The sequence below is a fragment of the Micropterus salmoides genome, unplaced genomic scaffold (assembly GCF_014851395.1).
Source record: "Micropterus salmoides isolate LMB-PRFRI ecotype aquatic unplaced genomic scaffold, ASM1485139v1 Ms_hic_scaffold_3276, whole genome shotgun sequence".
Taxonomy (NCBI): Eukaryota; Metazoa; Chordata; class Actinopteri; order Centrarchiformes; family Centrarchidae; genus Micropterus; species Micropterus salmoides.
In genome coordinates, this window is record NW_024042569.1 from 835 (window position 1) to 24898 (window position 24064).

The window sequence follows — 24064 nt, forward strand, 5'->3', positions numbered from 1 at the left end:
AATAAAGGAAGGACGGAAGGCAGGCCAGGGAAAAGGGAAGTAATAATCCATGTTTTCCTGCTCTTTCCAATTAAACTCTGGAGCTACAGATAAATATAAACACACATGCAGTCTCTCTCTTTGTCTCTCTCACACACATACAGACACTTTGAGCTCTATCTCCAAACTGCACATTGTCACGACACTGGCGGCGCCCGGCAAACAGCAGTTACAGGGACGTCTGCCAGGCAGCGGCTGGTATCGGAGATAAGGCGTGTTTTAGGATCGCCATGGCAACAGCACAGAGCACTGCTGCCCTGTGGCTGGTGGGAATACGAACGAGGAGCCTCCATTAAAACACACTCAGCTGTAAAAACATTCAGACCAAAGCTGCTCTGTGAAACCACTTTGGAGCAGCTGAGGGTTCAGTGCGTCGCTCAGGGACTGTGGAAACAACCCAGACGGCCGCAACTTACCTGTCTGTCGTAGTTGATCTGGTTTCCTGCTCGATATCGGAGTCGAGCTCCGGGACATCCGACACGTCGCTGTCCGACTCCTCCCCGTTGGAGTCTCCATGACTTTCTACAGAGGAGACGCAGAAGACAAACGTGCTCTGTTTAACTCAACTGTCATCTAAACCAGAGTTTTCAAAGCAGGAGGCTCAGTGAATGGAAGTGAAAAAAATATTCCATCAGTTATCAAAAAGGAGCTCACATGCCTAAACAGCCTAAATGTGTGTGATTTGGTTAAACAGTTCAGAGATACAGTAGTTTTGGGGAAGTTTGCTGTCTTTTCCAGAGTCAGACTAAAACTAATAAATGCCTTAGGACAGACCTTTTTTGTGTCGGCTATTCGGTGAAGTCTGAATATACTGTATGTTACCGTAGCCATTTAACAAACTGTTAAATGGCTACGGGATCAAATAGCATGATAACAATCCCAGTAATCCATGAAATCGAGCAAAACTAAGCAACTAAACTGGGAGGAAGGGTTAGCCTTTTTCCAAGCTTTGTCTGAGGGGGGGCCCACAGTCTCAGACTTTGAAAACACCTGATCTAAACCCCTGATTTGGTGAATGGGGCGATCTATGTTAAACCCCATTATGAACCTCTAGAACCACGTAGGTCTCTAGAGGTAAATCTCACAAGGATTTCTGAAATTTAAAGAAAAAGAAAATTGGGAACCATCTGCAGTACCTTTGTAACTCTTGACTCTGAAGCGTCAATAAAAGTGAGCCATTTTCCAATTATGAAAACCTCTGAAGCCTTGAGAAAACCTGAAATCACATCCATAACACATGGGAACTGTCACATGACCACTAAGGGCTACTCAAGAAACTTTGGAACCACTTTTGGACCACTGGGACTTTCAAAAGACCCCTAAATGCTACTCCACAAACTTTAAAGTAGGCCCCAATATGAGCCTACTTTAAAGTTTCATGATATCTGCTACAGTCTACTCAAGACAACTTGGAACCACTGATGGGACCCGTGTCACTCTCATGAACACCTCTACAGCCTACAAAAAAAGGGAGCGTAAACCCTGATGAGACCCATGGACCAACAGCCCAACATTCACAAAAGTTTACCCCCAAAAACTCTGGACCACTTCCAGGACACCTAAAACTCCCACTTAGACACTCAAAGCCTACTCAAGAAAATCTGAAACCAATCCAGGACGTTTGCAGGCAGGACTTGACGCTTCTGATTCGACTAAGTAAATCCTTAATCGTGGACAGCCCTATAGATTTGGTAAGGTCTGTTCAAGGCAACCTGAAGAGCCTTGAAACTTTCATAAGACTTCCAAAGCCTACTTAAATCATTGTCCACTTCAAAGACACGCAGAGAACCCCTAAAGAATACTAAAGAAAACCTGGAACCAAATTGAGAAGAACTGTTTGCTTCTCCTGTATTGTAAAGTACTCTTACTCTATTTTGTTCTTCACTGTAACAAGATTTTATACACAACTCTGCCTTGTTTCCCTACCTTGTATGTTGATATCCAGTCCTCCGTTCATGACCGACTCTGGTAGAAACCTCCACTGGAAGAGGGCGTGGTCTGCCCCACCTGTGGTCAGCACCCACTGCAGGTCATGTGACCAGCGGACGTTGGTCACATGGGCTGAGTGACCAATGTACTTCTTGAATTTGGCTCCTTGAAGAAAACAAGATGGCTCCCGGTTAACCACAGAGAGAGAGAAAGTATAAAAGACACAAAAAAGAAAGAAAGATAGAGACCTTTCCTCAGACAGGGGAAGCGGTAGAGCTTAACCAGGCCGAGGCCGTCTCCGGTAACGAGCACGGCAGCAGCGTTATTGGCGTCCACAGCGTTGATCTCAGTTAGATTAGAGTATTTAGGCCAGATGCCGCTGACTTCTGAGCCCAGGACGCCACTCCAGGATGCCCAGCACTGACCTTTCACCTCCTCCTTACTGACAACTGGCTTCCCCACTGCAGGAGAAGGAGGAAAAGTGTGTGAATGGCAGCTCTCAAAGAAATACCATGCATTAGCATGCACCGGTTTATCTCTCTGTAGATGCTAATGATAACAAAACAGCCTATTTGCACATTTTATCAATAAAAATCACTTGAAAGAGACTGAAGAGAGAAATAGAAATGTGTGGATGGTGCAGATTTTAATTGTCCAAGCTGAAATGTGTTCTGAATCCAGTCGCAGAGCTGGTTTCTTTTGTTGGACGTTTTGTGAATGAAATCTTGTGTGGAGACAATGATAGTTTATTACATCAGCACCACACACACAGTCTCCTGCAGTCTTGTTTTATTCTTCCTTCCTTCCTTTGAATGTCCTTCAATCGTTCTCTTTCTTTTCCTTTTCTGTCCTGACATTTAAAATCATAAACTGGCATTTCTTCTGCAATAACACCTCTCTGGGGTAGACCCAGAATACGCTGGAGCGATTATATATCTCATCAGGATCACCTAGGAAGAGCTGGAAAATGTTGCTGTGGAGAAGGACATCAGGACTAACTTGCATAGCCTGCTGCTACCGCCGCTACCCAGCAACAGATAAGTGGCAGAAAATCAATGGATGGATGGATTTTTTTCTGCAAAAGCCAATTAATGAATTTATATTGCATACGACTTACAATTCATCCTCAGCACTCGTCCTTTAATTATAGTTTATTTCTGTTTACGATTTTTTTAATAATTGATTCTGTATAATGTATATTATCTGCTATGTAGCAGAAGGGAGTTACAAAACACAGTTTCACTCTATAACTTGTTATATTGTCATAATAAACCTACCTACCTACAATATGCAATTATAAATAATTCATTTACCTGTCTTTAAAGTAGGTAATGCAGCAGGTAACCCAGTGTAATTTTATGTTGTTGATATCAACCTCGCTGTTTACTATTCACTCGCCTGCTTACTGCTAATGCTACCACAACATTTCCCACAAGTCTTCACCTGGATGTACAAAGGGATGGATTATATTGTGAAGCAGCCACAGTGTATTTGTCAGTAATGTTGGCACTGACCGTGATCGTTCATCAAAAGGCGTCGACAAAGCAAGATAACATGTTCTTTTCTGTCAGCGGATGACTTATAAATGTGTTGGGGAGTAATGGAAAAGTCAGCAGCAGCCACATTCGATGGAGAGCCGCAGGCGACAGGCTGCAAACCTCCAACTCGTCAGCAACATAAGCATCCCCTTTCACTGTGTGGAAAAGTACTGGTGCAGCGTGCAGCATGAAATCAGATGGAGGATGCTCTGCGCATGATGGTAAAACTATTGACTGAATTCTCTATTAAAACAGCAAATACAATTTAGCTGCAGAAGGAGTGTTTGCTGCCCTCAGAACTTGTCGTCACCACGGTAACCAGAGGGATCGCCAACCAGGACAGGAAAGGATTTCAACATTTCCATAAGTCCGTCTTAAAATATCTGATGTCGCAGTCAGCCTCTTCCCTCCGTCTGCTTCTTTTCTGTCTTTTCACATCACTGTGTCAGGTGTGTGTGTTTGTCGCCTCCTTTCTCAGGTACACTGGAGAAATACGAGTAGGGTAACATGGGGTAAGACGCCCCCCCCACGGAAATTCTAACTAAAACATAAAATGTCACAACATCTCTAACAGCTTCAATATCAGAAAGTCTGAGGTAAATTCTGAGGTTATAAGCTCACATATGCTGACATTTCTAGCTAGCTGGCATGCACATATTTTACCTCAGACTTTCTGCAACTTCACTAGTTAAATAAAAAATATAAATAAATAAATTATCAGAAACATAAGGCAAGGCAAGTTTATTTCTACAACATGGTCTATAATCCTCTTGCTTTTAACCAGCAACTTAGAGTTTATTAAATCTGTAATTTGCACATATTAAAGTGATCTTACCCCATGCGGAAAATGCCTTTTCCATAAAAAATACATTTGATTAAATACCAATTAACTTCTCAAGTGTAGGTATTTATTTTACTTTATATTATGTTACCCTAAGCATGGCTGTCCCTATAAAAACCCTATAAAATATTATTTTATGTGTCAGCAAATAGACATTGAGCTGAGGGGGGGACGTCTTACCCCACACTACCCTTTATTCACTTTATGAATACATGCATGAATCTGACTGGGTGTGCGTGTTCACTTGTACATAACAGTGTATCTTGGAATCATTACACACTCTCCAAAAGATGACTTGGGATCGAAGAGGGGATTTTTTTCAGGTCCACTCTCGGACATCAAGCCCAACTGATATTTAGAAACTCTCTGGAATTTCTTTAAATATTGACAGGAATGGACCTACAGGTGTGTGAGGCTGGAGCTGGGATATAAACGACTCACTAAAGGCAGGAGTGCACTCGAAACAAACTTTCATTGTCAGGACTGTCTAGTTAATTTCAACGCATTTGTGATGCGGTTGGCTTTATTTCATTTTAATATTTAAAAACATATGATAATGTCACGAGGCCCCAGCTTGGTGAGCTTGGTGTGTTTTTGTTTGTCTGTCTCTGCTTGTCTCTCTCTCTGCCACAGAAAACCACCGTCAAGCCTCAGCAAGCCGCCAGCCAGAAAGCTCTCTGTTCCGCCCGCAGCCTGGTCATTCCCCCGTTCCCAGTCCGCCAGCTGCAACCTCGGGTTTCCCCTTTCCCAGGATCAGGAAGGGAGCCTCTCCCTCAAACCCCTAACTAAACCTCTTTTGAATAAACTGTCTTTTACTTAGATCTGTGTTTGGGTCTGACAGATACTATGTTTCTTATTGGTGAAACATATAACTTCCAGTGATCCACATTATTCTTTAGGCGCATGGGCTGCTCTCACGGCACAATATTAAAATATAAATCTCATAAGCTTAAAACATTTCTTGTAAAATTGCGACTTCATCTCATAACATTAAGACTTTTCCTTCAAATTAACAACATTTTGTGAGAATAATTAATTTTACTAATATTCTTATTAAAACGTAGTTTCTGAATGAGTTAATGCCTTTAAGTACAGCATGTAATTGTACTCTGACATCAGGTATCATCATATACTGTAAAAAGGAAAATAATGCAGCTCTAGTTTCTAAGAAATTCCTTACAATTTGAGCGACTATAGGCTGAACGCTGAATCTGCAGAGACTCACTAGGCATTCGGTAGAAGAGGCGTTCTCCAGCTCCGTCGTTGGTCTGCAGGATTTTGCCGTCCAGAGACCAGTCTAGGTGTGTGATGAAACTGGAGGATTTGCTGCACTCTCCCACCTGCAGACAGACAGAGGAAATGATCCGTCAGACTGTGAGAGTTTCTATACATAGATAGTTCATCTAAATCGTCCATCTTTACCTTTTTGAATCTCTGGGCGACAGCGTAGATGTCCACAAGTCCGTCGTTGGAGCCGACAGCGAGGTACGCTCCATCCGGAGAAAACTTCATCTCGTGGATCACCTCCTTCCTGTCTTTGATGTGAACCACCTCGGTCATGTCTCTAAAACAGACAGAGAGAAAAACACCTGGTTCATTCCACCTTACAACAAAGCCGTATTAGATTCAATTCAATTTGTTTGTCTCAGAAAACTGTTGAATTGTTAGTGTGTGTGTCACCTGACTCTCAGCACAGTGAAGGATCCGTCCTTCATGCCCAGAGCCAGCTGGTATCCGTCCACACTGAACGCCACGCTGCGCACCGCCTCCTCCATGTTACAGCGGGCAATGAGGGCGTGATCCACCAGACTCCACAACCTGATACACACACACAGTCAGACTTAAGCCTAGCTACACAATTAATTAATAAATCCCTGTTAACTTTACCATAGCCTGACCTTTTAAGAACCTGTAAAGAGAAAGTTATTGAGTCTGCCCTGTTTTCCATTGTGCTCTACACACCAAGTGGCCATTTTCACAAAAATCTAAAAGTAGCTCCTGACTGGCCGACTTAGAGGAGAAAAAGTGACGACCTGATTTTAAAGTTTAAAGTTTTTTGTCTAAGAGTAAGCAGGGACAAAAACATGGGGGCTGCCTTAGTTCGGGTGTGTTGCTTAAGGTAGCGATGGCACATGAAATGCAATCCAGGTAGTTCATCTCTAGACTTATCAGACGCCAACACACTGCACAACAGCTTGTAATACAGGGTTTTACAGCTATTTTATCATTGGCCAGCGATTCGTGAGGACAATACTGAATTGTGTGCTTGCATTGTGTGTACTTGATTGGCTAATTGCAGAGCTTTGCAGGATGACATTGGATTGTGAGAGCGCAGTGTTTTTCACGCAAGTCGGTTTGAATGTGACCTAATTTTTTTTTGTCTTTTTGGTGGTATAAGTCTGTTAAAAATCAGAGGACCAGTCCAGAGGAATCCTGAGTCTCAGTGAGTCAGCTGCTGCAGGTAGTGAGCCTCGCTGACTCAGCGTTTTGAAACATGAATGGTGATATCATCCGTGACAACATGGTCAACTCAGCCTCTTCTCTTGGCTCTCAGTTCCTCAGTAAAAGTTGCTTTCAGCAGCTTTGTGAACAGGTCTGAATCAGAAACGTAGCTGGAGCCTTTAGCGCAATTTAGGAGAACTCCTAGTGGTAAAATATGTCTCCAGAACTTTTTGGAGATGCGCCATTAAAAAGACAACACCAGGACAAATGTCGTTATAGGTCTGTATCTCTGTCATTATGTGATCTCTTGCTTCATAACAAATTTCCCCGTGTGGGACAATAAAGAAACTTGATCTCGACTTTCAGGCCACCTCTAAAGCAGGTCCAGTAGACTTATATCATTTTGAAATCTGCTAAACGGAAAGCCTGACGAACGAGACAAAGGGTCAATTAAATAAAATATATATGAAAAAGGGAACCAACCAGCTGCAGGAGCGGCATGAAGTGCGTCGACAGCAACCATGTCAGCATCTTTTTTTGTCCTTACTGCTGTTGTTTCCATTTTCACCTGTGTGCAGCTGACTGTGTGTGTTTATCTCATTATATAATATGTAATTGGTCTCTGAGGAACCTCCTGCTGCTGACAGAAAACAGCGCGCAGATGCTGGAGATGAGCAGAAGCACAGTAGAAATCAACTCCCTCTGTCATTATCTATCACAGGGACGCTCACGAACAAGGCGATTCCTCCAGTGGAGCGGGTACAGTCCACCTGTTGCAGCCTGTGGTTGTACTGGGAGCCTCCCAGTACATTAATGTGTAAGGAGGTTAAATTGTTGTTCCTGTGCTGACCTGACGGAGCGGTCGTCGCTGCCGGTGACTGCCAGAGGCTTTTTGGGGTGAACGTCCAGCGCCCAGAGCTCACCCTCGCTGTGTCCCTGCATGATCAGCAGCGGCTTGTCCCGATCCCTCACCATCACCTGGACAGACGCGAACAGACACAAGTTAAAACTGAGCCTAAACTTTTCAACATTAAATCAGACTGAAACATAGCATAATTGCGCCTGTCTCCTAAAACAGGTCCTGGGTTCAACTCCCAGCGGAGCCTTGTTGATGCAGAAATCAAGTGATTTGTGTTTAATCATCTTCTGTAGTGTGGACTAGTTCTTCACACCCTGGCTCGCTGTGGCAAACAAATATATATGGCAGAACAGTCCAGCGGTTCAAATTTATGGGGTGGTGATGGAGCAGTGGATAATAAGACACATGCCTTTGGTGTGAGAGATCTTGGTTCAATACCTCACTGTGACACATCCACTAATGTGTCCCTGAGCAAGACACTTAACCCCTAGTTGCTCCCGAGGCGTGTGATCTCTGACACATACTGTAAGTCAGCTTAATGTAATGTGGTAATTGCATCTTCCAGTACGATGACTGCTGGTAAATATGTCTTCGTTAAAACCAGCCTAATTTAGATGGCTAGGTTCAGTGTGTAGCTGTAGGTGCGTGAGTACTTAGCTACACTAAAATGAAGCCTCAGCTTTAACCTGCAAGTCTAAATGGTCAACTGGTCTGTAAATAAGAGTACCAGGAATGGTTTTTAAGGAAATGCATGCTTTCTTTGAGAGGGTGAGACGACTGATGTCAATCTCATGTGAGTGTTCAGTACACAGCTGGAGTCACAAGGAAATGCATCTGTCCGGAGCTTAGCCAATCAAATCTGTGCATTCCGATAAGCACTGCCAAGGAGACGAAGAGGAGAGACTTCACATGGCTTTTAACCCAGAATTACATGTAGGCCTACAGTACATTTTTCCCACGGGCAGTTCAAAACCAGAATATCTCATATATCACCAATCCTAGCCAGAGCTCACGTTTCTCACTGAACAAGAGGAAGTAGGGAAGTGGTAGCTATATAAGGACGAATGAAAGTGAAGAGGAGGCATTAAAGCTTTTTGTTAAGATGTGTTGAGTGTTAATTATAATTTTAATTTTAATTGAATACCCCTGCTTTAGTCAGTCACTGCACATGGCGGTCATTACTGAAAGCTCTGTGTCTCATGATTATTTTACTAATACATTCTTTACATATGGGCTTTTAGGTTTCATATGAATGTCACTGAATGGTATCTATAAACTTGTATTACTGGTTTTAGTGAGGTAAAGCATGTGAGGAGCCAGAGTTCAACAGGCATTGCTTACTGGACCAAAATAAAACTCTTCTGAAAAATCGTCTCTGCAGGGAGGAACAGCATGAAGCCGGGTGTCTGTTTCCTATCCTTTTTCTCACCTCAAAGATCTCGCTGTCCTGCGTTCCTGCCAGGATTCGGTCGGCTCGCCAGCAGACGCTACGAATAGACAGACCTGGAGGAGGAAGGAGGAGGAGGAGGATTAAATCAGCCGTAAAAAAAAAAAAACTGTCAAAATCTCTGAAGAAACAACAGAACACTGTAACAAAAAGCCACAGTAAACAACAGGCTTTAAGATGACAGACCGGAAAAAAGAGAGGAAGAGAAAGAAAGACAGGAGATAGGGAGGTTAAGAAAGAAGAGAGAAAGATGGGGAGAAAAACAGTCTTGGAAAGAAAGAAGAAGAAAGTGATTAAAGGAAAAGAAATAAAAGGTGGTGGTGGAAGAAATTAGTGAGAAAAGATGGTTGAAAGGAAATACTCAGTAAAGGATGAGGAAATGCAGAAAAATAGTTCGTGGAGAGAGATGAAAAAAGCAGGAAGAAGGTGATAATATAGAGCAGCGGATAAAGAAAGAGAGAAAGTTGTATTGTTGAGAGGTAAAGAAAAAACTCCAACGGCAGGAAACCAGAGAAAAGGGAGAGGCGGCGTCAGATCGATGAGTATTGATGAGGAGGTTTTTCTCATTCGACCTCTCAGCTCTCATCAACTCCAGTTAATGAGCAGGAAACGATATTCCCTCTTTTTGTTTCCTCAGACTGCAGTGGAGGGAGAGTAACACAAAGAGGCCATTTCTCTGAGACTTTTAGGTGTTTTTGCACAGAGCCAGGACTGTGGAAAGTAGAAATACCACAGTCTATAAATACTCTGTTAAAAGTAAAAGTCCTGCATTCAAAATCTTACTAAAGCAAAAGACAAAAGTATTAGCAAAATAATGTAAATTATATTATGGGACTAAAATTATTGAGTTATTAATGTGTTCATCACTTCAGTGTAGCAGCCAGTAAAGGTGCTGCTGGGTGGCTTAATCTATAAAAATACACCACCACTAATTAGCTGATTTATATTCTGTTTTAATAATCTAAATCTACAAATTAAATGGCAATTAAATCTATTAAATAATATAGTGGAGTAAAGGCAGACTGACTCATTGCTAGAGGAAAGATTTTAACGTTTGTCAGAGGAGGAAGCTACACGCACACACTTTTCTCAGTACCTTCCAGCCTCACCGTCAAACTCCTGTTCCCCGGCATCTGAAATTTAATTAGCAGAGCCGTTCAGCAGCGCAGCGCTCGCCTATTAGAGCGTCTGCTGTGGCATGAATCAGCGTGTGATGTTTCCTGTAACTTTGTTAGAAACTCTTCCCTGGAGGTTCATGAGCCGAAGTAACCTGATACCGGAGGAGTTTAAGAGGCAAATTGGAAATAATTGGGAAACACTTTTTGCACCGTAAGAATGGCTCAGGAAGGTTTTTCTGAAATGTCATCTCAGAAGTGTTTATAGCAGCCAGAAGGCAGCAGATAGGAAATCCTCACCTTAACAAATCACTTCTAAACCGCCCAGAGGAAAGAACTGGGATAAAAAAAAAAGATCATGCCTTCCTCTCATTTCATTTTGACATTGTTTGACACTGTGCTCCTCAGAGGCTTTCAGGCTCTGAGGAGCCAATGATCTGTCAGCAGTGCGGGAGTGCAGCCAGAAACAAATGACAAATTATACTTTTCTTGTTTCTGACAGTGAATACAGGTATGCATTTCCATGTGAAAGGCTTCAGAAGAGGAATTCAGATATCAGTCATCAAAATTAATCCTTTTTTACCCAATAAAAAAAACACACATTTCTTAGTTCATTCAGGCTCTAACAGCAATAGAAACAGAGCTTTTTAAATCTGAGGCTCTACAAAGCAGTAGAGATGTTCATTTATGGTAAAAGTAGACTTGTCCATTAAAGCGGATCTCTTTTTATGGACAAAAGCAACATGTAACACAAATAAGGATAATTAAATTTTGTTAAAAGGCCAGAATAATCTTCTGTGAGTTTTTTTAGGTGATTTTTCCAGTTTGTGGCTGTTCAAATCAACTATAAACCCCTTTTGATTGGTCAGACAACGCATCTTACAAACTAGTTCTTTGCAGCATAAGCCCTTACCTTCTCCACATGGAGCTTGTTTCCATTTCCCTACACCGCAGAAATGTTAAGGGAGGAGAAGAAAATGGCCCCTAAGCCTTAAGCCCTGAACCCTCACAGACTTTACTGACGTCACTCGACAGAGCGCAAGAGGCTGTAAGGGCTCAAAATGCACAAATCTGTCCAAAACAACGCCGTTGTCAGAGACCCACCTTCAAAAAAGTTATTAGCAAGCATGTAAGGAGCCTAGCCAATAAGGATGGCTAAGGTAACGTTAGAATACAGCTGTCGAAGTTAGCACGCTGTACATAGCTGGTACTCAGTAGGTGCACTTGAGATGAGTTAGGTGAGCTGCAGGCGACTTTAAACAGCGCCGTCAAGTCAGCCACAATCTGCCTCCGGTAGGCTTTGTGAGCTTACTGTGAGCTTAGAACAATGATCAGGCAAAAAGGTGTTTCACACTTTGTGCAGCCAGAGAAAAGCAACTGCGTGCACCGGTGTTTTGCCAAATTCTGCATGCCTGCGGAGAATTGCACGCACCTCGCGTGTGGTAACGCTCCTACGCTGAGAAAAGAGGTGGAAAGCAAATCTCGGCAGGTAGCCTACAACATCTGTTCTGCAGAATTATGCATCCATCTGTTTAGGACCTTTTCAGACACTTTGCTGTGCTCATTGTTTAAATGTTTAAGTCGTTGCTAAATCTCAAGGAATGCATACTTCTGCTAATTGTAATAAAATATTAACGACTCTAAACGTTCATGAAATATATACATTTATCACCACTGATGAACCCCACAAACGATTTTATAGTGTTTAAAAGCAGTAGATCTATTTGGAAGTGCATGCAATTCTCACCAGGCATGCAAAATTCGGGATAACACCTGACTCGGCGCCTGCCACTGCTTTGCTCCCGCCAGCTCATGTCATGTCATGGGGATATGGCATCATAATGACATTTTGCAGCGCTGGTAAAAGTCGACTGCACCCCCATTCCTGCATTCCTCATTCTGTGGGAAACACTGTATTAATATTCAAAAGCATAAGTGTAAGCAGTAAACATAAAGTACAGCAGAAGCTGATGGGAATTTCATTAATTCGGCAGATGTTTGTCCATAATCCAAAGTACTGGACACATTCAAATGTTGACCTGATGGTGGCGCTACATGCAAAGTCAGAGGATCACTCAAGTCAGTAGGATTCATCCTCTGGGAACCATGAATGTCTGTACAAAAGTTGATGGCAATCCATCAAATATCATTCAAGTCTGGATCAAAGTGGTGGACCAACAGACCCTTAGAGCCACAGCACCAGCATGGCTGATAACAGGACAAATCACACCTTCCGTTATGATCCGGCTGAGTGTCTGTGGGCGTGGCACTCCTGGCACTCTTCCCTAAGCTCCAATCGTCTAATCACCGGTGGCTCGTCTACACGACGGCCAATCCATAATCAAGACCTCCAGTATTTCAACACCGGCTCAACACTCCATTCCTCGCCAGATAGTCTGTTCACATCAGTGGTACACACAGCATGGCCTCACCTTGGATACTGTCATTAAGTCACTTGTTTGCTCTGCTCCTGACTCCTGTCTTTTTTCTCGTCTGTGTCATAGTTTTTGGTTCCTTAGTGAGGAGTTTTCCGTTTGCCTGCTTTGTTCCACGAGCACTCTGTCTCTGCTGCCTGCCTGCCCGCTCTGAGGACTCTCCACCAGGACATCTTTGTTGCACATTTTTTGAGCCTGTCAATAAAATTTTTTCACTTCTTCTCCAGTTTCAGTGTCCCTTATTGATTCCTCTGTTCCTACTGGCCACCACTGTCATACATTCTTAATGTTGTAAAAACTGAACACCTTTACTGTCCTTAAAGCTTGTTACAAAGGAAGCCACGTCCTGCAGAGAAGTAACATTTACCTTCTGCACTTCGAGAGGTGGAGGCGTTGTCCTTCCACTCCAACTTCTCCAAAATGAGAAATTTCCAACTCTGACGGGGAACAGAGACGACAGAACCTTTGCCTCAATCCTTTCATTTTTCTATTCTAACTTTCTCCCCACAAATCTTCAGAGAGGAGCCACAAAAAGGAGGCCGGGGGCTTAATGGTTCACCCCACAGCATTTTCTAAAGTAATGCATCTCCATCTCCTGCTGGGGAACGACATTTAGGAGTAAAAAGGAAGAGAGGGCTTTAAACATTCACCACCTCTGGGTTTTCCCCCCAAATCAGGTCATCCCTTCGCCCACTGAAGACAGTAGAAGACAAACTTTTACACCTCTGCTCTCCTTGTTACTGAAACACTTTCAGAAAAGAGAGACAGAAAATCAGGTCATCTTATCTCTAACTAAAGACCGAAGATGACAATTAAACTTCTCTTTAAACATCTTCACAGGGAACTGAGAGGGACTGAAATGGAGGTGAAGAATTCAAGCTTTCAGCCTCCTCTGCATGTTTTTAAAAGGAGGACTAAGACAAAGACGAGACTGAGGCGTCACAACCTTCAACTTACAAAAGAGTCTTCGATTTCAAAATGCCCTTTTCTCTCGTCTTTATTCTGTTCTCCAGGAGACAGACTGGAGGTGACGTGCAGAGTTTGCCTTTAGAAAAGAGATATTTAAACTTAAAAAGTGTGTTTATTCAGGTTAAATGATGTTTAAAGAAAAGATTTACGTAAGTAGCCAGTCAGAGTGGCTAGCGCTCTCATTAACAGGAGACATACAGGTTTAAAGGTCTCACACACACTCAAAAGATGTCTTCCTTCTTTCAGTAGATGGCTAAATAACTTTTAACCCCATATCCGGATGGGTCAAAAACTGTTTCTCCCCTGTGAAACAAAAAGTCAACATGGACGGCTGTGGCTCAGGATGTAGAGCGGGTTGTGGTTCAGTCCCCGGCTCCTCCAGTTTGCATGTCCTTGGGCCCCAAATTGCCCCTGGTGGCTGTTTGAATATGAACGTGTGTGAATGTTGGAGCTTGGTGAATGCGATGTAGTGTAAAAGCGCTTTGATTGGTCGCAAAGATTAGAAAGACGCTACACAAATACGAAGCATTTACATTTAACATTGATTCTAGTTATGTAAGTTACGTAATGTAAGTCACAGTAACAGGTTATTTAAACCCAAACCATGACATCTTCCTGAACTTCACTAAGACGTTTTGTTGCCTAACCAAACTGAGACATTTCACAACATTAACCACTAGTTATATTTTGAAAACTGGACGTTGCATATGTATTGGTGCTAACTGTCCAGTGAAGCCCTGCACGTGCAAAAACAACGCTAAAGGGCACCCAGGGCGTTAAAAAGCGAAGCCAAGGCTCTTTATGACAAGAATGAGAATGACAATTGACAATTCAGTAGTCGCTGGATATTGGTAAAGACATGTCCCTACTAAATTCTACGGCCTTTACTGGACGTATGCCTGCAGGAATTAGTAACATCACAACTGTTTAGGAGCCAGTCGTGGTCCAGTATGCAACATTCAGCTTGATAATGGGAACTTAAAGCCTCCAGGTCACAAACACAGATCTATACAGATGTAGACAGCTGGAGGCATTCAAGGACTCTTAGCTTTGCTCACTATGCTAACATTACTTGTAAATAATCAGAGCCAGCGGAGAGCGTTACCCATGATCCTGGGGCGAGTTCAATCTCAAAACGTTTTGCATCGGTTTACAACATTTCGGACTGAACGACATTTCCTTGCAACGTTGCGCAACGTTCTGCTTCGGGCTTTGAACTATGTTTTCTCCTGTTTGGTGGGTGTGTCACAGGTGTTACCCAATCAGCTGTGACAAGCAAACACAACGGTGTTAAAAAGGCAGGAAAATTCAGTGCGCTTGTGTACACAGCAGGGTGTTCAGGGAACCACCGTTTCCGTTGAAAAAAATGTTTTGCTATGTTTTGTCTGCGCTGAACTCAGCCCTGGTTTTGCACATCATTGTGGCCCTTTGAGAGTCTTCTAAAGCCAGGCTGATGTTGACGCTATGTCATGTTTAGTCTGATTGTATTTTGCTTCGTTTGGTACCTTTGTATCCCTGCTCGGCCTCCCGCAGGTCGATCTTGGTTATCGGTCTGAAGTCAACGTCCCACAGCCGGACACAGCCGTCTCTGCCTCCTGTGGCAAAACCCTCCTCACAGGAATACATGCTGAAGATACCAGCCTGTGCACACACACACACACACACACACGTATGTTCACACAGCTATCATCTACGCCAATGTTTTTACCAATTTGGGTTGTTAATGGATGGTACCCAAGCTAATATTTTGGATCAAAGCTTTGTTTTTCTTATTCTTTTAGTAAATTTACTCCATATTCATGTATACCTCCAGTGTTTTAAAATTCAAAAACATGTGTGACATTTCCGAGGATTCAATTCCTAGTTTGATCTGATCAATTTTGAAGATCTGCTGTCTTTCTAGGGCTGGACAATATAGGTCAAAAATGTTATCATGATATCTTCAGATATCGATAATTATCACGATGTATCGAAGTATCAAATTGTTATTTCTTTTGTGTTTAAAGGCTGATTTTTGCTCCTGAGTGAAAGTTGAAGAAACCAGATGGTTAATTGTGGTTTAACTCTTCTTTATAGTCAACTCTTGATGCCAAACACTGGATCACTTCACAAATCTGAGGAAGACCTTTCAAAACAATTATGATAAATTCTTTGTCAACAAATTTGGACTAGTAAAATTAAGTAAAAGCTTTTTTCAGTCCTTTTTACCCAACAAATTTATAGAATATTTACTGAACATTTGTTATATTGTTATTGAAAAAAATAATATATCGTTATAATTATTGTTATTGTTTCATTGTCCTATGTCTTTCTGTTTTGTCCTATGTGACAGTAAATCATTTCTTATGGGGATTGGACCAAACAAAATAAAAACATGTACATTAACAGAAAAACTCTGATATTGCTGAAACATAGCAGACAAGATAAGGAAAATATGACTTAAAATAAAAACAATCAGTCAGCAGGTAAGAGACTCACCCCATGGGCAGACTGAACTGTTTTTATCAGGTTGAGTCCCTTCCAGACGTAAATGTCCCCGTTGAGCGCCCCGGAGTATGTGATATCATCTTTGGCTGAGGCGACGCACAGGATGGTCTGCAAGTCACCCGTCTTCCCGAAAATCCCCCGCTTTGGAGTGAGAGAGTTACCACACAGAGACCAGAACTACAAAGAGAGACGGCACAGTTAGTTGGTGAAGTGATAACGTTACAACTTTGCACCAGATAACGTTAGCAACTGCTCGGTGTTAGCCTGCGAGCTAACGTGACTTTCTCTGTGTTTCTCCAGCTTTACTAATGCTCACTGTGTTCTTACTTGATATCATCTGAACCTGTTTGGTCTTCAGCACATAAGCCTTTATTGTTGTTTTGTATCCTTACATAGAGCCTGTGTTTTGCTGTGAGCCGGTTGTTTTATGGTGTTAGTGGACTGCATGTCGTTAGCTGCTGTGTTGGCGCTGTAGCACAAGAGAGGCTCGGGAGCGCGCACAGGGCTGAATCTGACCCAGAGACCTCACATTAATAAAAGCAGTATAGTGGCTGATGCAACAACAGAGAAAACAGGCGTGTGCTTCATTTCTAAGTGGGTTTTGAGCCCATTGACAATAAGGCAATGAAAATTTGATTTATTTATAATTAATTTCATTGACAAACATATAGCTATACATTAATACTTTTTGTTGGTTTTCTTCATTCATTAAATCCTATAAATCCTATAAGATAATGCTCTACATAGTGGTTAGTCTCTAATGTGTTAATGATAAGTACTAACTCATAACCATTCATGCATCAACCTTGTTTTAGTGTCCCGGTCCATCCAGGCTGTGATTGGTCAGTTTACGAAAAGTGACATTGACCACTGCAACAACTTTATATAAAGTTGAATATGTTTCAACAAAAGGTTCCTGATAAGGTTCCCTAAGCTCCTTATATTCACGTTAGAATCCCCGGATACTTTCTGTTCTGTCTACTTTATGTCACACAAGCGATCAGCAGCTGGTAGGATTTTACTTTTGAAGCTTTGTGGTGTCGTCATCATCGGACTCTGTTCGTGTTCTCTTTCTACCTTTTGCAGCCAGGCCTTTTAAGGTTCATGTTAGCCTAGCCGCCAACAGAGAAAAGCAGGCAAGCGAGAGCGGAAACGTGAGCATAACGTAGCGCCCCCTGGGTAATACAGTTTATTTAGGGCCATTATGAATCGCCCAGAGAACCTGATATGGAGAGGACAGAAAAGAGTCCCGGCAGCTTGTGAGAAGTGACGGCATGCAAGATAAAGTCACAGTAAACCACAGAGAAAAATATAGAAGTATCGGGCCACTTCCAGCACTGCACACGTGATATTCACATTCTGCTTTAATGGAAGTTTTACTTCACGTTGTCTATTATTCGGTTAAGTACAGTGGATTTCTTTTGCAATTGAGCGTATTACATGACAACTTGAACCATGAGAAACGTAAGAATCAACATCCCTAGTGTGTTTACTAATTTGTGTTATTACCTTGATGTGTTTGACTCCACAGCTCACTAGGCGGTTCTGTTGAAACAAATCCCAGCAGATATCGAAGATCTGGAGGGAAGAAGAGAAGTTGGCATACACATGCACTTTACGTAGCCCAACACACACACACACACTCAATCTGTCTCTTTCTCTCACCCTGTCTGAGTGTCCGGTGGCTGTAGCCAGGATCTTCCCTCTCTTCCACTCCCAGATGCATACTGTGTTTTTGGCATCCAGGCCGACCGAGGCTAACCGCTACAGACCAGAGAGAGAAACGATTACTATTATAAATGGAAAGACCCATCAAAACATGAATATAAAAAGGCTATTTTCTACAGTAGAACAGATATACATTAGGATTTTTTTTATTCCTTTGGGAAGTCACTATGGTAATGAAGAGCATAACCAAGTGCTTTGAGCTGCTTAAACAGATCCATAAAAATTTAATCATGCACAAGTTGCTGCAAGTGGATACAGAAATAAATATTAAAGTTCAGTCAGGACCACTTTAATCAAACAAACTTTCATTTAATCTGCAGTAAGTCATGTTTTGCAGTATGTTTCTGTTCTGGGACATCTCTGCCCTCTACGTGCGTACTTGAAATACCTAAGAGAGAGAGCAACAGCAAAGATCATCCCAGAACAGTTCAGGCATCAATGACAACAGAAATGACATTGATTAGTCAGAAACAGCAGCAGAGGAACACCCGGTGACAAACTGCTGGAAACTGAAGTCTAGCTCGAGGACAGTACTCGTTCTGAAATCTCGTGAGAGGCGAGTTGTTGCAGGAAACGCCGCTGGAAACGAGGGAGAGGAGTTTGTTGTGTATGTAAAGGAGCTGCTAGCAAGACTTTTAATTCCAAACGTTACTCCAACACAACAAACTCCTCTCTCCAACTCTGACTCAAGTTTCCACCAGCGTCTTCCTGCAACAACTCGCTGACTCTCATGAGCTTTCAGAAGGAGAATTGTCCTTGATTATCTGTTTTTTTAGATTGATGTTGGTGGCAAAAAGAAGCACTTTTTGTGGATTTAATGATGAAGGCAATTGCCTCGAAGGAATAAGCTGCAGCCGCTGCCGGCTGAAGCCATCTACTGCACGGATTCCAAAACTTTTTGTAGCTGGGATTGTGGGCTGAGTTTGATTTTGTTGCCTCCCTTAACTAACGCTTTGCTAGATTTTCCTTGTTATGTTAATAAAAAATGCAATCCACATTACATTAAATTTTCTGCAAAGCCCAATTGCACTGTAAAAACAAAAAGGCAACAAACTTCAATCCACTTTTGGGTTTGGTGGTTTAAATATTATCTTCTTTTAGTTTAGGCTTCAACTTTTGTATCCACAGATCATGGATCAGAAATGAGCTTCGATGTCATCTTTTTCCTGTCCGGTCCTGTTCCTGATAAAAAAAAATCTTAAAATAGTGTTTATTTATAGTAGAACTGCATATTCATCTATAACAACTGCTCCTGTTGACTTTTATTCCAGCCCCATCCCAGTCCCGTGATGAATAGTGAAACTGACTGAATCCATCCTCTTCCACAACTCCCATGTTATTTTTTATTTCAGATGGCATTCTGTTGAATAAGATCAAGTTAACAGCATGTTCTGCATCTTCTTTTCTCACGTGAAGTCAAAGTCGGACCAAATCAGAACTTTTGTGGCTGATGCTCACCTTTGAATCTGAATTTTCTGAACGGCAGCAGTGCAGCAGTGGTATAGAAAACATCACATAAAGTGTTCCAGGTTAAGAAGAATATTCGGACTCCGACTTAATAATAAATCAGCTGCACCAAAGCCCTTGATTTATTATTAAGTTGGATTTATGATTATTTTATAGATTCTGTGTTGACTCTGATTTACTCAGAGTTGTTAAGTCATGGTGACTGAAGTCCTGGCCAGCAACAAAAACTGCCGACACAACAGGATGGATCATTTACAGAGTCACTTCACCACTTAGTCTGATTTTCTTTCATTTGTTTTTAACAGTTGGGCAGAAAGGAATAAGTCCTGAGAATCATCAATAAACAAAACTCCATGTATTTTACTTCCAACTCTCTAGCACAGCAATGACCCCAACAGTCATTTCAAATCTGCTTTTGCATATTCTGCAAATACTGATGTAAAGTTCACTTTGCTGAAGCTAATTTTGTTGGATAACTTTGAATACTATTTTTATGCTAACAAAAGCTAAATAAGAGATAAGTTGCTAAAACGGTGGTGTCCCGTGTTCAAGTCTGACGTTTTGTGACTTTGTTGCTCTATAAAAACATCACCTGACTTCCTCCTTTGTTCCCGTCATAATTGCTTTGGCTGTCAGCGGGCTCAGTCACTTGAACGTTAACATTTGTCGTATTTGATTAACTTGCTGATGACTGATGCTGTGGGTTTTTTCTCAGGAGGACCGACTTGTTTGTATAAGTGAAGTTGTATGTGAATGTAACAGGAGGATTTGAACACACAAGGCTTTGCCAGACAAGATTTACAGTCGGGGAATTTAGCTGACAGAGCAACTTACAATGAAAAGATGGAGAAATCTCCTGGATACCTACATTAAAAGGAGGAAGGAGGATAAATCCACAAAGAATGCACAGGCAGGAGGAAAGCCAAAACAGCAGCAGAAACATATGAGCTCACTGGCTTTCCTTGTGAAATGCACCGAGCCCCAGAAGTATTATAAGCTGACCATTATACACTGTAAGCCTTGTATTAAATGCCGTGTACCACATATTCAGAATATTCTGCATTTTCTTTAGGCTGCTATTCACTGTGAATGGGACCTGGCGTTGCAGCCCGGTGTCACCCGCTGAGATTTAAAAGGAGCCCAGCGGCACTACAGGGGAAAGTTGAGAAAAACTCATGCTAACGTCCTCTTACAAAGTGTGAGTGACAACTAGGCGAGAGCCAATCAAGCTTGTTTGCATGCAGAAACAGATGCACCGATTTGTTTACTACTAAGTGCAGTTACACGACTCTGGGTGCAATCTATAATGTTTTGGGGCTTCCAGTGTTGCTGTTATCTGGATATCCGGGCCAAGACAGATATCTGTTTATACAGATTACAGGACTGCAGTGCCAGTCGTGTTGCCAGCTCAGCCTTTATTGTCGTATTAAAACAGTTTCAATAACGCATACTGCAAACAAAGCTATTCTGTATTTGAAGAAACTGTTCAACAGGAAATGAGCATTTAAATTACATGTTCAGCACAACTCACACAGCGAGCTTCACGAGAGGCCAAAGACCGACAACTACTTTGTATTTGTGTGTGTGAAGGCAGCTGAAAACACTGAGAGACTCAGGAAAACTCATTTACTCAGAGTGCCGCCCACTCACAGCCAGAGTCGACTTGTTTATAATACCGCTCTCTGATGACTGAACTGTGTTTCATTTTCACAGGTTGACTGACGTGGGAGAAACGTGGGAGATGGAGGGAGTGGTTTCTTGGTGATCAGTAGATTGAACACCTGTCTAAAAACAACTGAACTGATGATACATGTTTTGAGTATATGCTGTCTGTCACACTGCTGTCAGATGAGATGCCTCCAGTAAACTCACTGTGACTCAAAGTACGTTCGTTGGATGACGTTTACACCAGATGAACTGAGTCACAGTAGAGAGTCAGTGGGAGGACATGATGGAGCCACACACAATATAAATCAGCCAGAACACTGCAGGTGACTGTGTGATGGAAATATTTGCACAAGCTCAATTTGGTCTGCACAGGCTGCACACACACACACACACACCAATGACTGCTTCAATTTAACCAAGTGAATTTACCACATACCAGGGATCTAAGCTCAAATAAAGTTACTTTATACAAATACATTAATACACTACACTAATACTACTTCCTACATTAATCTGATCAGATGACAACTTCACAGACAGCAAAGTAACAATTAAATTACCTGACAGTGCAAACACAACATTAAAAACTGTTATTTTTTTCCTTAGGTTTGTTTGTACTACACTGACCCCATATCTTACCCTGCCAATTAAACACACTAATAATTCTCATTATATCCTGTTTTACATTGCTATATTAAAACGCACAGCTAGTGGCCGTTCAGGTACACCGGGCATGTGTGTGCTGGTGTAAACATGAAGCAGATGGTCTACTCCATAGTTACAGAAGATCTGGCGAAAGAATAAAGTGCTACAGACGAAGAACCGCACCAGATTTATTTTGCATGGACCAATAACGAGCTGGGACTGAATGTAACACGGGAGTTAAAATCGGCTTTGGCGGCAGAAAACAGACTGGGAGTCGTTGCAAAGTAAACAGCAACATACACAGTACAAGTGTAGGCTATAAGTGTTTGTTTGCACGGCACAAAATATTTTAATAAAAGTACCAAATCAAAATCTCTGTCAGTAGCATCCTGTTTCTACTTTGCATGACTTATTAGACCCAATCAGAAAGCCAAACGTGAGCGTCTGTGCCATCATTTCTAAAGTCCTCCGTTTTTGCCCGTCCGCACGAAAACGCTCTCCAGTGTTTTAAAACGAAAAACGGGGCCGGCAGCGTTTCCAAACTTCTCCGTTTTAGGTCTTCATTTTCGCCATTTTAGTCTGGACGGGAGGTGCAAACGTAGCAAAAGGTCCCCGTTTTAAAATGAAAACGCAGTAGTGTGGACGGGGCTCCAGTCTTTCACTCTGCCCAACACCATGCTACTAGTGATGTGCGGATCGATCCTAAATTATCGATATTTCTGATATCAACGTTTCCTGCTCTAGGATTGATACTCATATAAAAGGATCGATATCTAAACTCAGTCATTTGAAGTGAGTGTGTGTTTTATCATAAGTATCTCAATGTCACCAGGATGGTCTAATTTTAGGCTACTCGGTTGATAGGAACTACTTCTCCTTCCGCCTGTCAAAGTCATGCTCGCGCTACAGCTCTGTGACGGAGCTTCTTTGAAGTGAGCCGCTTTTACATTTCCCGCGACTGAATACTGACTCTGGCCGACTGTAAAGTCACGTCTGGCTGTATTTTAGCTGTGAAGGTAATAATGACGCTGTGTGTGATGTGTGTGCAAAGACAGTGACATACTTTGGCAACACCGCTAACTTCGCTAAACATCTGAGATTAAGTCAAAATAATATGATGATGTTATAAAGCGGCGGTTCTGAGCAGAATATTTTATTAAAGAATATGACAGTAGTGTGATGTCTATCGTTACGCAGCTATTATTTTGAATTGGTAAGGCTACAGCCTGCCCCTTATTTCTCTCATAAGGGAGGTAACATTAAACTAGAAATAAAATATGTTAAAAAAATTGGTATCGGCAATACCAGCCTGGGTATTACTTGGTATTGGATCGTATAGGAATTAAGTGGTGTTGCACATCACTACATACTACTCTTTGTAACACCCTCACCACCATCTAACTCTACTTAACCTTACACCCTGTGTTACAACCTTGACATGCTAACACTGATAAACTTATTATAAATTGAAGTTACTGAACCAAAGTGATGAATAACGATCATCATCATTCCACTTTGTCCTTTCCCGTCACTGGTTCTCTCCCTTTCATTCCCCTCTTCTGTCCTGCTCTCACTGTGTCTGTAAAGCACTATTATTCTATGAACTTTCGGTTGATGCACGAGTGTCCTTTAATGACAAAAACCATCTGTTGGTCTGCTGGTTGAATCATTTTACGCATCATTAATCACGTGTAATTTATGTGTGTGTGTGTCACTATAAACATGAAACTTGTGTGCGTGTGTGTGTCTCACCTGTCCGTCCGCGCTGAATGCGAGGCAGGCGATGCCGTGTGTGTGTCCGTCACGGAGCAGAGAGACGGTCTGGACGGTGAAGGAGTCCCAAACACACACATAGGGATCCTTCCCCACCTGACCGGTCGCCACAAGGGAGCGCTCCGGGTGCAACGCCAGGCTGTCGGGGGAGGAGAGGAAGGTCAAAGAAGCAGACAGAGGAGTGGAGGGGGCGTAGAGAGGAGGGGGCGAGGTAGAGACAGAAGGTAGAGGGGGAGAAAAGGGAGGATAAAAAGCCAGAGATAACAGACTTCAATAAAAAAAATAAACATTTAACATCTCTTGCATTTGATTAGGTGAGGATTTCTGACCAATCAGAGGACTTCCTTCATTAACCCAAGTTACAAGTAAAAGTCCTGCATTCAAAGTACAAACATACCATCGGTACTTAAAGTATCAGAAGCACAAGTACTCTGAGTACTAAACTAAGTTTAGTCCAGTGGTTATCAACCTAGGGGTCAGGGCCCTCCAAAGGGTCACCAGATAAATCTTAGTGGTTGTGAGATGATTCACTGGAGAATATACTTTTTCTTTAGAATCTTTAATTTTCTTTTGTAAAATATTGGATCAATAGTTTTTGAGATGAAACTGATAACAACTCAGAGATGCAACTACACGCTGATTTAAGGGGTTTCGTATCGTATTTTATACGTTTATCAGTGGC

General features: G+C 42.1%; 1 protein-coding gene across 1 annotated transcript; it reads right to left on the reverse strand.

Annotated features, from left to right (window-relative positions):
• Window positions 1-455: 455 nt before the first annotated feature.
• Window positions 456-23650, reverse strand: LOC119884210 (echinoderm microtubule-associated protein-like 6; the record flags this gene model as incomplete). Its single annotated transcript, XM_038694676.1, has 13 exons — window positions 456-561; window positions 1966-2133; window positions 2217-2429; window positions 5573-5687; window positions 5770-5911; window positions 6028-6165; window positions 7640-7767; window positions 9078-9151; window positions 15120-15255; window positions 16093-16278; window positions 17611-17679; window positions 17767-17865; window positions 23362-23650. Coding segments are annotated over 13 exons (1863 nt in total), but the record flags the coding sequence as incomplete, so codon positions are not given.
• Window positions 23651-24064: the final 414 nt, after the last annotated feature.